This window comes from Physeter macrocephalus, chromosome 14 (assembly GCF_002837175.3).
Source record: "Physeter macrocephalus isolate SW-GA chromosome 14, ASM283717v5, whole genome shotgun sequence".
NCBI classification, from domain to species: domain Eukaryota; kingdom Metazoa; phylum Chordata; class Mammalia; order Artiodactyla; family Physeteridae; genus Physeter; species Physeter macrocephalus.
Genome location: NC_041227.1, coordinates 60,612,784 through 60,627,251, shown reverse-complemented (window position 1 = coordinate 60,627,251; position 14,468 = coordinate 60,612,784). Strand labels below are relative to the sequence as shown.

Genomic DNA, 14,468 nt, shown 5'->3' with positions numbered 1-14,468 from the left:
GAACCTTCTACCGGCACATCCTTTAACCTCCAAGAGACCCTGCAGGAGGTGACGCGCCTGCCCTTCCTCCTCGCTGCGGGGAATCCAGTGCCCTCGGAGCTGGGCCGACACGTTGGGGCCCCGCTGAGCCGAAGCGCTGAGGCCCCGCCTGCAGGGGGAGCCCTTTCTCAGCTCCGCGTAATTGTTCCCATGTGCAAAGGAGGCCTAAGTCTTGTCAGATCTTCAGATTCTCAGCAGACGCAGAAATCTCGACTTATACTTAAAATCTCCTGATCTTACACCCTGACAACGAATTTTTAGAAATTTTAAAACACACCATGGACCCAACACATCACATCCACAGGTGAGCTCGCTTTGGCCCAGGAGACCTCTGCCCTAGATGCTGACTTGTATCTTTACCTTCTGGTACTATTTCCTCCTAGGGCTCCGACATGCTTTATCTGCTGTGCCAGGCGGGGACGTGCGCGCTGCTATTGTCCCATCTTACAGAGTCTCAAGGGAAGCAAGCACGTGCCCAAGGCCACTCGGTGGCTCGGAAGCAGGGCTGTGCTTCCTCTGGGTTCTCCGAAGGGGGCCGGCCAGGGGCGGCTTTCAGGCTGTCACTCTGAGCTGGCCGCGGCCGTGCAGGGAGGAAACAGGAGTCAGGGGAGGGGCGGGGGAGGAGACTGCGGTCTACCCAGTCCTCCTGAGCTCCGGGCCGGAGAGCCGTCCGCACCCGAGCTCCCACGGCAGGGCCTCTCTCCCCTGCTCAGGCCGTGAGGTGGCTTTCTCGGGGCCCAGGATGCAGAGGTGGGGACTGTGGGCCGCGGCCGTCCTGACCCTCCTCTCCGCCCAGGCCTTTCCGCAGACGGACATCAATATCAGCCCAGGTGAGCACGGGGCCAGGGCCGGGGGCAGGAGGAGAGGAGGACACCCCGCAAATGCTTGAGCTGTCAGTGAGGCCTCGCTGCTGGGCTGCAGGCCTGCCTGACCCAAGGAATGTTGGGGGGCCAAGCTGAGCCTCCTGACAGCCCCTCCAGCTACTCTCCCTCCAGCTCATGCGTATTGTGCTAGGGCCAGATGCAAAGAGACCTGGTGATCAACCCCAGCTTTGCATCTTAAAAGCTGTATGACCTGGCACAAGTTTCTTAACCTCTCTGAGCCTCAGTTTCCTTCAGAAAACGGTGGTCACAATGGCACCCCCTGGGGCTACTGTGCAAGGGAGATAAGATAATCTGGGGAAAGTGCCCGGCACCACAGGAAGATCTGAAGATGGTATTTTTGTTAGGGATTTGGCATCTGGGCTCCGCAGTCCCACCTTGGCTGTGACAGCTGTTCCCAGGGAGCTGGGCATGCAGGAGGACATAGTTGTCCCTCTAGTGACCTCCCTGGCGGCCTGGCCCAGTGACACCCAGCTCTGCGGATATTCAGTGTCCCCAGGGATTGGGATCCATCAGCCTCGGGCACGTGGCCTCCCAGTGTCCCACTTGGAGGACACGGGGCTTCAAATGAGCTCAATTTCTTCACCCTTGCAGTAGGGAGGCTAGGGTGCTGACTCTGGGGTAGGAAGAGTCCTGAGTCCTTCAGTCCCTTCAAGGTGGAAGATCTGGCCTGTCACCTCTACCAGGAGGGTTCTTTCCAAACATGGTTTAAAAACTATAATAATAATAATACCAATAACAACAATTGATACTTTTGTAGCCCTCACTATATGCCAGGCATTGTTTTAAGTACTTTTTACATATGGATTTATTTAATCCTCACAATAAAACTCTATGGCAGAGATACTATTTCTATCCCCATTAAAATAAAACTAACACTGTAATAAAACATCTGTAAGAGCCCCATAAAGCCATGTTATTGGGTAGTTACAGTGTTGAGGGGAATTTAAATAGTGGGGTGATAAGATTGCAAGATAAAATACCTGATGTCCAGGTAAATTTGAACTTCAGATAAACAATAAATCATTTTTTACTGTAAGTGTCTCAAATATTGCATGGGACATACCTTATGCTGAAACTTATTTCTTGTTTATCTGAAATTCAAATTTAACTGGGAATTCTTTTTTTTTTAAATCTGGTAACCCTAGTGATGGGAGATAAAGGGTGGTCAGTTCATTTGGGCAAGCATCAGGGGCTCTGGTCTGCCATAAACTCTCTGAGTGTCTGTGTTAGTCAGCTCGGGCTGCCCTAACAAAATACCACAGACTGGGTGGCTTCAACAACAGGAAGAGTTCTGGAGGCTACAAGTCCAAGATCAAGATGCCACCTGATCTGTTACCTGGTGAGGGCCCTCTTCCCGGCTTGCAAGTAGCCACATGGTGGAGAGAGAGAGTGCTCTTGTCTCTCTTCCTCTTCTTATAAGGACACTAATCCCATCATGGGGGCCCCATGACTCCATCTAACACTAATCACCTCCCAAAGACCCCATGAAAACACCATCACATTGGGTGTTGGGGCTTCAACATGGGAATCTGGGGGGCACACAAACATTCAGTCCATAACAGTGTCTTTGCCTGCTTGCTCTTGTGCCTCAATATCCTCATCCGTGCAGTGGGTGAGCAGGAGAAAAGTTGAACAAAATATCCTTGAAAGATATTTGTGTGTTCCAAGATCTTGCCTTTCTGCCCAGCATAAGAGGAAAGTCCTGAGGCTGAGTTTGAGAGTGGGAGCTTGTGACCATGGGACCTTTCTCTGAGCTTCAAGTTTCCTCCTGTGGAAAGTGAGGATGGTAATGGTGTCCATCAAACGTTTTGGGGAATCTTCAATGAGATCATGCAAGTGAAGCACTTAGCACATAGAAAGCACTTGAAAAATGGCTTATTACCTTACTACTTCTGCCACTGTGGTTGTTGATGTTATGATAGAATTGACCAGGAGACACAGTTTTCTGCTGTGACAAAATGCCTTCAAAAAGGAACTTCCAGACATCTAGCCCCATGCCTCAGTCCCATTCTACAGATGAGGAGACTGAGATCCCTTCCAACCCAGCAACTTTGGAGACCTCAGAGTTGGAGTTGGAAGGAAGGGTCCCGGAAATCCACTTGGCTCAATCCTTCCACAATACAGCTGTGGAAACTGAGGCCTACAGAGGCCAAATAATCTGGCCAAGGTCATCATCCATCCAGTCCAGCAGAAAGCCCAGTTCAAGCCTGAGTGGATAAATCTGCTAGAGGAAAGTGATTTCAATGCAGAAGAGAACGTGTGAGTTAAGTGTGTGTGCGTGTGTCAAGTGGGTGTGTGTGTGAGCGTGCGTGTTGATGTGTGACTAGGGAAGCCTTATCTGGGGTCTTGGTGAGCCGTTGCAGACCATGAAGGTGGGCGCAGAACCATAGCCCTCCTTACTGAAAGCGGGCCTGGTGCTTCTTCCTCTCCTGCATCCCGAGCCTTTAGGTACAAAACAGAACAGGGTCATTCCATCCTTCATCCCACTGCTCTGGACCTTTCATGAACATGCAAATATACGCAAATAGTGCCAGCCATACCCTTAGATCTGCTTTGGAAACAAACCTTTGGACACTTCTGAGAGACTAGAAAGGATTTAGCCAGACTAGATCCTTTTCCTAAAACCCTTCTCTGAACCTGGCTTTGATCACTTTGGTTACGTGGATTAACAAATATTAAGTGCTTAAAACAGGGCCTGGCGCCTAGTAAAAGCTACATAAATATTTGCTGTTATGATTCTTCAACCGTAACCATAAAAAAGTTTCCTTTCCCTGGCTCCTGAGCCCAAGAACTTTCCACAGCAAAGGAAATTCTAGCAAAGCGTTTTGATGCTCAGGGCCTGCTTCTGCAGGGCTTCAGGGGTGGGAAGGGAGAATCAGTCAAGTTCCATAGCCTCTTCCTCTCCCCTCCAAGAAACTGGCATTATGCACTCAGCACCAGGATTATTCCAGGGCCCAGGCTGTTTCTGTTGTAATATCTCATGTTTACTAGAACACCTACTATAAGCCAGGCACTGGCTTCCCTGTGAAGTAGGCACTATCATCATGCCCATTTTACAGATGAGGAAACTGAGGCACAAAGAGGTGAGTTTCTAACTGGAGTCATCTAACGCCAGAGTCTAAGCTCTGAGGCTGGAGCACAGAGGCTTGGGCAACTGGGTGTCCCTACTTCCTAGAGTACACCCTTCCCCACCCTCCAGTCTGTATCATAGAGTCAGATCCTAGAGTACCCCCACCTGGACACTCTAACCCATTCCCTACCCCTCCTCTATGGTCACAGAGCCCTCTGCATAGTTCTAGAATGTCCCTTAGTATATGAGGACTCATTCCCATGTGTGCTATGCATTCCTCCCTTCAGGCTTTGAGCAACTTGAGGGCACAGACCTCAAGCCAAATAAGCACCCAGGAAGCATTGAATTATTACTTAATTATGTTGGTCTTAGTTAGCTCAGGCTGCTATCACAAAATACCACAGACTGGGAGGCTTAAACCACAGGAATTTATTTCTCACAGTTCTAAAGCCTGGGAACTCCGAAATTAAGGTGTTGACCAATTCAGTTCCTGGTGAGAGGTCTTTTCCTGGCTTGCACATGGCCACAGAAAGGAGAGCTCTGGTCTCTCCTCCTCTCCTAATTGCACTAACCCCATCATGGGGGTCCACCCTTATGACATCATATAACCCTAATATCCTGAAGGCCCCAGCTCCAAATACCATCACACTGGGGGTTAGGGCTTCAACATATGAACTGGAGGGGGACACACAAACATTCAGTCCATAATGCTGTTAAATTGGGTGTTTAATATATTTGTCTTGCCAAATGAGAAAACCAAGACCAGAAAAAGATGTTTTCTGGAGGCACTGTAGTGCTTAGGAATTTTCAAGTCCATCAGACCTTAATTTCAACCTTAATCTCACTGCCACTTGCTAGCTGTGGGAGCGAGTGACTTAACATCTTTGAGCCTCAGTTTCTGCACCTATAAAATGGAGATGATACAAATACCCCTCCCAGTTTGGTCTCGACGGTTATATTAACCACACAATGAATGGCCACTGTTATGAGCAATATAAAAAATCACCCAGTGCTGTCTCCTCTGTATCATGTGACCACAAAAGCAGCCTGGAAGGAGGGAAAGCAAAGCTGAGGCATGAGAGGCCTGGGACCAGCAGTTCTGCACCCCAGAGCCAGGATTCACTGGGAAGGGCCCACTGAGGGTGGGATGTGTGGACCAGGGAGACAGCAGGCAATGAAGGTGACTGAGCCCTCCCAGTGGCCACCTTCCCAGACACTGGGAGACACTTCCGACCCCCTGGGACATCTGGGGCCTAGTGACAGGGGGCGAGGAGGCCGCCAATGTGGCCCCCAGAGCCTCCCCCTCCACTCCCAGCTGGCTCTCAAGGCTGATCTGGGCAGGAGGAGGCAGGGTAGTGTGTTTGTGGGCAGCTGGACTGGGGCCAGGGGAGCGAGCAGCCAGATCGTGTGGGAAGGTGACAATTTATTCTTTTAAAAAGAGAGAGATTAAAAAAACAAGGCCTGAACTCCAGTGGCATGTCCTCTTTCCTTAACAAGCTCAGAGCTTCCAAAGGCTTTGACCCCCACCCCAGCTGGGAGACCCTGGGGGCCTCTGGTGCTGCTAATTGAAGTAAAATACCATGTAGTTTGGCCTCTTGGTTTCCAGAGCAACAAGCTTCTTTGTGCATCCCTCCCCAGCTTCCACCCCTCCCCTCCGTCACCTCCAGCCTCATCCCTCTCTCAAATTCCCAGCCAGGCTGAACCTTTTGCAATTCTCCAAATGCTCCCTTCTCTCTCATACCTCTGGGCCTTTGCACATGCTGTGCCCTCCACTTGGAACACTCTTCCTCATCCTTCAGGTCTCAGTGGGGGGTTTCACATCACCCCCTCCAGGAAGCCTCCTGGATCTCCAAATCTGGGTTATGTGCCCCTTTTAGGTGCTCCTGTGGCAACACCTTTATTTTCCCCATCCGGAAGGGGACTCAATCTGGCGTCCTGTCATAATCACCAGTGGACACCCTGAAGGCAGGGTTGGGGTGGCCACCAGTTCAACTAGGGAGAGAAAAGGGGCAAACAAATGACCAGTTTCCAAAATAATTTGAGCGCTGCTCCCTCAAGTTTTTGCCTGCATGACACAAATCCATATTAATTGCATATTAATGACATTTTATTTCTGTGCTTATTTTTCTTAATGTCAGCCTCCAGAGAGTGTAAGATCCATGAGGTCAGAGATCACCTCTGTGTAGTGTGCCACAGTATCTCCAGCACATAGCCAAGTACCTGAGACCAAGTAGGTGCTCAAATAAGACTTGTTGAATGAATAAGGGGATGAATGAAGAACCAGACCATCAAGATTGAGACAAAAGGAAATGGGCTTAAATGCAGCAGGAATCTCTAAATTAGGTCTGGAGCCACACAGCCTGGCTTCAAAACCCAGCTCTGCCACTTAGGAGCTGTGTGACCTCAGGCAAGTTACTCAACCTTTCTGTGCTTTGGTTTCTTCATCTATAAAGGGGGATGATCATGGTACCTACCTTGTAGGATGTATGAAGACTAAATGAATTGATATGTACAAAGCACCTGACACAACGCCTGGCTCAGACGGAAGCTCAGTAGGGTTGGCCCTGGTTATAATGTCACCATCACTACCTGAGTGTCAAGCTATAAAGCTATAGAGATCTCTTCACCAGAGAGACACAAATTAGCAAAGGCTACTCTGGGTTCCAGGTTGATGAAAGTCCTTTAAGGGACTTCCCTGGTGGTCCAGCGATTAAGACTCCACGCTCCCAATGCAGGGGGCCGGGGTTCGATCTCTGGTTAGGGAACCTAGATCCTGTGTGCTGCAACTAAGAGCCTGCATGCTGCAACTAAGACCTAGCACAGACAAATAAATAAATAAATATTTTTTTTAAAAAAGAAAGAAAAACAAAAGTCCTAAATCTAATCCTCGTTTCTAAAATCCCAGAGATAGAGGTAGGGGGTTGCCAGGCAGGGTGGAGTTCATTATCATCCCAGTGCAAGTGAGTGGCTCCTTTTTGCCTCCCAGGTCCTCCCAATTAAAGGCCTTTGCCTGCCCAGGTGGAAAGGGGAGTAATTGAGCAGTGACCTGTCACAGCCCCATTTTCTGGTATGTTTCACCCCAGGCATCCATAATCACCACTTGCTCAGTGGAGAAAATCAAAGGGACCAGGCGTGGGGAGAAGGGCGGGAAGGTGGGAGCTGAGATCTCCATTGCTAACGAGCTGCCTGGTGATGTGATACTGCCCCTCACAGCTAAGTAATCTGGAAAACCAGGGTCAGTCAGCTGCCTTCAGTGCCGAGTTAGAAAAGTCCAGGCACGCCATCCTAGAGTCAAGATACACCAGGTTAGGGGCTTCCCTGGTGGCACAGTGGTTGAGATTCTGCCTGCCGATGCAGGGGACGCGGGTTTGTGCCCCGGTCCGGGAGGATCCCACATGCCGCAGAGCGGCTGGGCCTGTAGGCCATGGCCGCTGAGCCTGTGCGTCCGGAGCCTGTGCTCTGCAACGGGAGAGGCCACAGCAGTGAGAGGCCCGCGTACCGCAAAAAAAAAAAAAAAAAAAAAAAAAAGATACACCAGGTTGGAGGCATCAGGGCACATGGTGCCTGGTGATGTGATACTGCCCCTCACAGCTAAGTGATCTGGAAAACCAGGGTCAGTCAGCTGCCTTCAGTGCCGAGTTAGAAAAGTCCAGGCACGCCATCCTAGAGTCAAGATACACCAGGTTAGGGGCTTCCCTGGTGGCACAGTGGTTGAGATTCTGCCTGCCGATGCAGGGGACGCGGGTTTGTGCCCCGGTCCGGGAGGATCCCACATGCCGCAGAGCGGCTGGGCCTGTAGGCCATGGCCGCTGAGCCTGTGCGTCCGGAGCCTGTGCTCTGCAACGGGAGAGGCCACAGCAGTGAGAGGCCCGCGTACCGCAAAAAAAAAAAAAAAAAAAAAAGATACACCAGGTTGGAGGCATCAGGGGACATGGGTGGTGCCCACACCCTTCTCACCACTGTCCCCCAAAAGGGGCAGTTGACCCAAAGAAGCAGCATTTGATTTCCTAGCATGCATTTAGTCATTCAAAACTAGTTATTGCACACCTACTATGTGCCAGGCACTGGGGAGAGGGATGATCACAGCAGACCTTGTGCAGGGGGAGGCCAGACTGAACAAGAATTCACGGGGATGTGTGAGGGGAGGGATGAGGGGCTCTAGGAGCTCTTAGAGAGGCTCCTACCTCATCTTCCCTAAAGAAGCCACCATGTGGCTGAGACTCAAAGAAGAAACTCGAATTGGCCGAAGACAGGCCAAGGGAAGTATCTGCAAAGATCTGGACACACTTTGAGAAATGGTAAGAGCTGAAGCAAATCTGGAGCATGTTGTGAGCGACAAAGCTGCAGGGGCAGGTGGGAGCCCTGTTCCCGAGGGTGATGGGCCCTCCTGGAGGGCTTCGGTGAGATGAGATCAGGGTGTTGGAAGGATCCCTCTGGATTTGGAAGGTGAGATAAGGCAGGAAGAACAGCCAAGCGGCAATTGAGGAGGTCTCTGTGAGAGACGACAGGGGGAGGAAGAATGTGGAAGGGAAAGAGAAAGAGACAGAGACAGAAGTGGGGGAGGGAGAGGGAGGGAGGGAGGAAGACAGGCAGGAAAGAAGAAAGGAAGGAAGGAATTGGAGAGGTGCTGGGAGATGGAATAAACAAGACTTAAAAATTGATTGGATGTGCGTAGAGGGAGAGAGAGGAGGTAAAGATGATTTGGGGCAAATATCCAACAATGCTAGACAATTCTGGTCAGGTCCAGCCAATTCTTGTCAGTTTTGTCTAATCAAAACTGTGTGTGTATGGGACTTCCCGGGTGGTCCAGTGGTTAAGACTCCACGCTTCCTCTGCAGGGCGCACGGGTTCGATCCCTGGTCTGGAACTGAGATCCCACATGCCGTGTGTGTGTGTGTGTGTGTGTGTGTGTGTGTGTGTGTACACATCTCTGTACACTTTTCTGGGGAAAGAAAGGAACAGTAGCTTTAATCAAGACAGCTATACTATAATATTTGATATCAAATAAATCACAACGGTAGAGCAAATGTAATGGGGTATCCTAGGTTGGATCTTGGGAACAGAAAAAGAAAAAACTGGTGAAATCTGAATAAAGCCTGTAGTTTACTGAAGAGTATGTACCCGTATTAATTTCTTAGTTATGACAAACGTACTGTGGGAATGTAAGATGTTAACATCAGGGGAAACTGGATGAAGGTTATTCAGGGACTCTGTATAATATTTTTGCAACTTTTCTGTAAATCTAAATTTATTCAAAAATAAAAAGTTTAGTTTTTTTTAAGTGAAGGAAAAGAAAAAAGAGATAGAGGACAACGAGGGTGGAAACTTCCAGATCAGACCTTATGGTAAATTAGAGAACAGAAAACGTCTCCACTATAGACATCCGGAAATACAGATAAACTTTACAAACATCCTTTGAAAGTTAAGCTGGGCTTCCAAGAAAGTGAGGAGGGCGACCAGGGGCAGGAAACAAAGTTAAGAGATGGAAACCAAAGCAGTGGGCACATGAGCGGCAGAGCACTGGGTGCGGTGTCAGCCTCCCTAATACAGGAGCTCGGGCTTCACATCCACACCAGGGAGGGAGTGATGAGACTCGGACCCTTTCACAGAGAGGAGACCCGTGAAGAGTCCCACCTTACAGGAAAGGATACGCCGAGTGGGGAGGGGGCAATCGTCCCTCTGTCAGGGAGATGATGAAGAAGTTTGTCAGCTTCATGCCAAACTCAGGGAGGAAATGCAAGACTTCCCCTCTGCAGCATCCTTTGGTGAAGTCTGTACCATTAAACACAGTGTTCTAGCAGTGCCCCGGGGCTTTTAAGCCATGGGTTTATAATAGTTATATATTTTAACACCAGAATTAGAAAAATAACACAAACTCTACTTCTAATCAGTTGTGTGGCTTAATTTTTGTTAAAGAAACTACAGATAGGCTGAGAAATGTGGACGTTTGCTGTGATGTTTTGTGTTGCTGCCCTGTGGGCTATTTTACATTTTGGAGTTCCGCCTTCCATCTAGGGCGAGGATTCTATTGACATTTGGGGTCAGAAAACCCTTTGCTGTGGGGCTGTCCTGGTCATTGTAGGATGTTTAGCAGCATTTCTGGCTTCTACCCATTGGATGCTAATAGCACGACCACTTCTATTTTTGACAACCAAGAATGTCTCTAGGCATTGTTTAATGTCCCCTGAGAATCAAAATCACCCCTGGTTGAGAATCAGTGCTCCAGGGTGATCGACTAAGGGGGGCCTGGGATGTGGCACTTTCAGATTTAGAACTGGGACAGTCCTGGGCAAACTGGGGTGGTTACATCCCCTACTTCCATCTCTAATATGAATAGTTAGGGTGCAAAATAATTATAGGATGGGTGAGAGTGGGGAAAGTGGTTTAGCACCAGCAAGTATCATACTCTTGGGCTAACTATTCCAGCCAACACCTGGACAGACGTGGCCACGTTCTCATCAATGAGTGTCCTTGGTTACAAGTGATGGGTGGAAAGCAGATGGAAATGATTTGCTGCTTCTCATCCATGCAAAGGGGGAACTGCTCCAAAAGCAGACCCCTGGGAATGATTCAGCCGAATCTCTCTGTGTGGGAGGAATGGGCAAAAGTCCCCACAGGGAGCTCAGCAACACGCAGCATCACAAGGGGTCCTTCAGCCCTCTCGGCATCGAGGCAATGTCCTCCTAGACCAATGCTCTCAACTGAGAAAGGAGGAGACCGAAGTCCGGGGAGGGGCAGGGAAGGGCCGAGGTCCTGAGCCCCCAACTCCATAAGCAAGAGTTCTCTCCCTTTGCCATGTAAGGGAGGGTTAAGAGAGCAAATTCTGAATCAGCTGGCTCCAGTTTGGATACTGGCACACACTGAAAGACAGTTGGCCGGGACTGGTGGGGAGAGGTGGGACAAGGCAGGACTGACCAGCGCAGCTGCCTAGGGTGGGGGAAGGGCTGGTTCTGATCAAACAGGAAAGCCCAATGGCTCTCATCAGGGACAGGGAGCCCAGATGGAAGCTGTCTGCTTAGCATAGCTCTATTTTTTTTTTAAAAGCTTTATTTATTTATTTAAAGTAAATTCTATCTATTTATTTGTTTGGCTGTGTCAGGTCTTAGTTGCCACCCAACTGAGTTCCAGGCAGGTTCTCAGCATGCTTTTCTCCCCCAGTCAGTCATCTTCAATCGTGGTTTCCAAAAAAAGTATATGATAAGAGGCCTCCAGAGGGGCTGAGACTTTGGAGAACTTTAGTGTCTCAAACATGGGGTTTTTGTATGTCCGTATTTAGAATTAAGAACACATCCTGAACCCCAGTAGTTCCACGGGCTAAAGGTAGAAATAGTCTTGACTACAGTAGGGAAATATACACCTTGGCCAGAGAGCCCAGCAGTGCAGATTGAAATAAGATACCATTTTTTTGCTTATAAAATTTGCAAAGATTGCCATTAAAGTGGTAACACTCAGTGCAGGCAAGGGCGCTGTGAGATGGGCAACTCTCAGACATCACCGTGGGAGTATAAATTGCTTTCAGGAGGCAATTTAGCAAATTGTATCAAAGCCTTAAAAATCTATCCCCAGAGAATCATCAGAAATGCTGCAAAAGCTTTATGCGCAAGCCTTTTCATCTCAGGATTATTTCTAATTGTTTTTTAAAAGAGAAAACAATCTAATTATCCCAAAATTGGGGAATGATTAAATAAACTCTAGGGGGGCCACTAGGGAATATTAAAGAGCTATTTGAAACAATGTTTACAAAAATTTATAATGACATGAGGGGAAATGCTTATACTCTTAATTTTTAGAAATCAGAATACTGATGGGTGTATGGTCAATATAATCACAATTGCATTTAAAAAAATCTTTACATTCAACATGACAAGAAGAGAAACACTCTAATGTAGTAACGTTTTCCAAGGATTCTATAATGAGCACATATTACTTTTATTATTTTGTAAACTTTAGGGATGCGTTAATCATAAGGCGACACTTTTTACTTTCATTCTTAAAAAGATGTCATAAGCTGTAGCATCAGCGTTTGCACGGCCAATCTTCTTCCCAATCCGTATTCTCTCTGCCCCCAGCCATGCCAGAGCTGCCCCAGGCTTCCCTGTGCCCCCTGTTCTGGATGGAGTTCAAAGGCCACTGCTATAGATTTTTCCCTCTCAATAAGACCTGGGCTGAGGCTGACTTCTACTGCTCTGAGTTCTCCATCGGCAGGAAGTCCGCCAAACTGGCCTCCATCCACAGGTGAGTGGACTCCTCTGTCCTCTGTAGCCCAACCAAACACCCCCTTTGGAAAGGGGTGTGGAGAATGGTGTGTCCCACTGGCGTTTCTCTTTGGTGATTGCAGCTTTTATTCAGCCCAAGTTCTCATTGACACTGGCCTTGGCAGTAGAGGACAAAGCATTTAGCAAGGGTAGCAAACAGCAGGCTGGAAGGTCCATTTTTATAAGTGCCGATCTTGGGCTGTGCCCTGTTCTGTATCACAGGGGGTTTGACCCTATGATATAACTCACATAATATGTATGTAAAGAACATAACATAAGACATAATAACTGACATTTATTTGCTAAGAGTTTATAAGCATCAAGTTCCCGCAAACCATATTAGGTAAGTATCCTCATTTCACAGATAAGGAACCTGAGGCTCCAAGAAGGTAACTTGCTATAAAGTGGTGGAGCTGGGATTTGAACCTGAGCAGTTGGGTTCCATAGTCCACCCACCAAGGCCTCCTTCAGTGTTCCTCCATGCCTCCTAAGCCCCAGCCATGCTCACCATCTCGAAGTTCTCCAAAGTGGTCCAGCCCATTTACGCCTGCATACTTTGCACATTCTGTTCCCTCCACTGGGAATTCCCATCCCTATCTTCTCCTCCAGGGAGACACTTCCTAACCTTCCAGACTCAGTTCTGCCATCTTTCCACCAAAGTCACCCCTGACTCGATGGCATCTGACTGCACTCACCATCCACCTCTCCAGGAGCACTTTCTTCATCACTTTAGTGACTTCTTTTCACATCTGTCTTCCTTGCTGATTTGTGGGTTCTTTGAAGCCATGTGTGATGTGTTCCATTGCCACTAAACTACAAATTTACAATCTTACCTCATTTTTCAAGAATCTCAGAGACTTGAAGTTAGAATGATGGTTGGTTCTTTATGCTTTAGAGTCACTGAGTTTTGTTAACAGTGGGGAAGGGGTCCTCAATCTTAGTTTCCAAAGAAGTCTTGAATCCTTGCATCAACTCATCCAGCAGATTTATTGAGCACCCACTGCATCCTTGGTGGTGCTGAAGAATATAGTGAGGTAGTCAGTGTCTGACCAGGAAAACAGGAACCACTACGAACATTTAACACGGAGAGAATTTCATACATACACAAGTGATGGACGCTGAGAACTTAAAGAAGCAGTAGTGTATCTAGAGAGTCACACCAGCAGGAAGCCAACTCCACCCCTAACTGGAGGGCGGGCCAGTCCTGTGGGAGCTAGAGCCACCGAAGGCAGGCAGCCCCTGCCAGCACCTCCCCAGGCAGAGAGGGAAAGAAATACCCTGGCTTCTCTCTCCCTCCCATCCTTCCCATCAGTGCCTCCCATTACATGGAGGGCAGCTGACATGGAAGCCTGGGAAAGGCGATCTTCGGGGGTCAAATCCCCTGTGATACAGAGCACAGCACGTGACTGACACTTATAAAGATGGATAAAATAAGTTCTCAAAAATAACCAACCTATAGAGGGAAATGAAATATATGTAATAAATAGTAAATGTAAAAGTGATTCCAAATGAAGATTTCCCTTTGGCCAGTCCACAGGAAGGATGGCTCAGCCTGCCTCACGGTGCATGTAATCTATCCCTTGGTTTAATAGGCATTAGAAAGGATTCCAGGCAAATTCAGGGGTTTTCCAACAGCCCCTGACCCAGATCCTGTTCCTTTCTGCCTGAACTTACCTCCTTCCTCTCTTCTCAAGTCCTGACATCCCTCTTTTTCTCTCTTATACTAACGTTTCCCAAATGTTATACCAGCGTTTCCTCTCTTATACAGGTAGTTTTCCACTTTGGTATATAATACTTTCCCAAAAACATGTAGAAAAGTTGAATTTGCACAACGCATGCGTCTGTTATAAGTTCAGTTCCCATAAAGCTAGACAATATTATAAAATCTCTAATTACATCTTGTCTTTGAGACACAATCCAATTTTCTAATTCTGGCATTTTGTCATGCTTTGTAATTTTGTTCTTTTCCTTCTTTTCCTTCATAATTAAGCACACTATCAACTTATGTTCACGGAGCATCTGATTAAAGTTTAAATTTTCATACTTTGAGCTTAATTTCCATCTTTGCTTCAAGTGACAGTTGAATTGAATTAAGTTCATTTGACCTCTGCTCCTTACTACTTGCAGTAGCACCTTGGGCCTTTCTATCTCCGAGTTTTTGGGGTTTTTTTTTTGCCGTACGCGGGCCTCTCACTGTTGTGGCCTCTCCCGTTGGGGGGC

General features: G+C 48.0%; 1 protein-coding gene across 2 annotated transcripts in view; it reads left to right on the top strand.

Annotated features, from left to right (window-relative positions):
- Positions 1–720: 720 nt before the first annotated feature.
- The window catches only part of CLEC19A (C-type lectin domain containing 19A), a 22,528-nt gene continuing 8,780 nt past the window's right edge, over positions 721–14,468 (top strand). For both annotated transcript variants that reach the window (XM_007126461.3, XM_028500168.1), the window contains exons 1-2: positions 721–869; positions 12,063–12,228. In XM_007126461.3, coding sequence (XP_007126523.1) covers positions 782–869; positions 12,063–12,228 — 254 coding nt within the window. In that variant the 5' untranslated portion in view covers positions 721–781. The remainder of the gene's footprint in view (positions 870–12,062; positions 12,229–14,468) is intronic.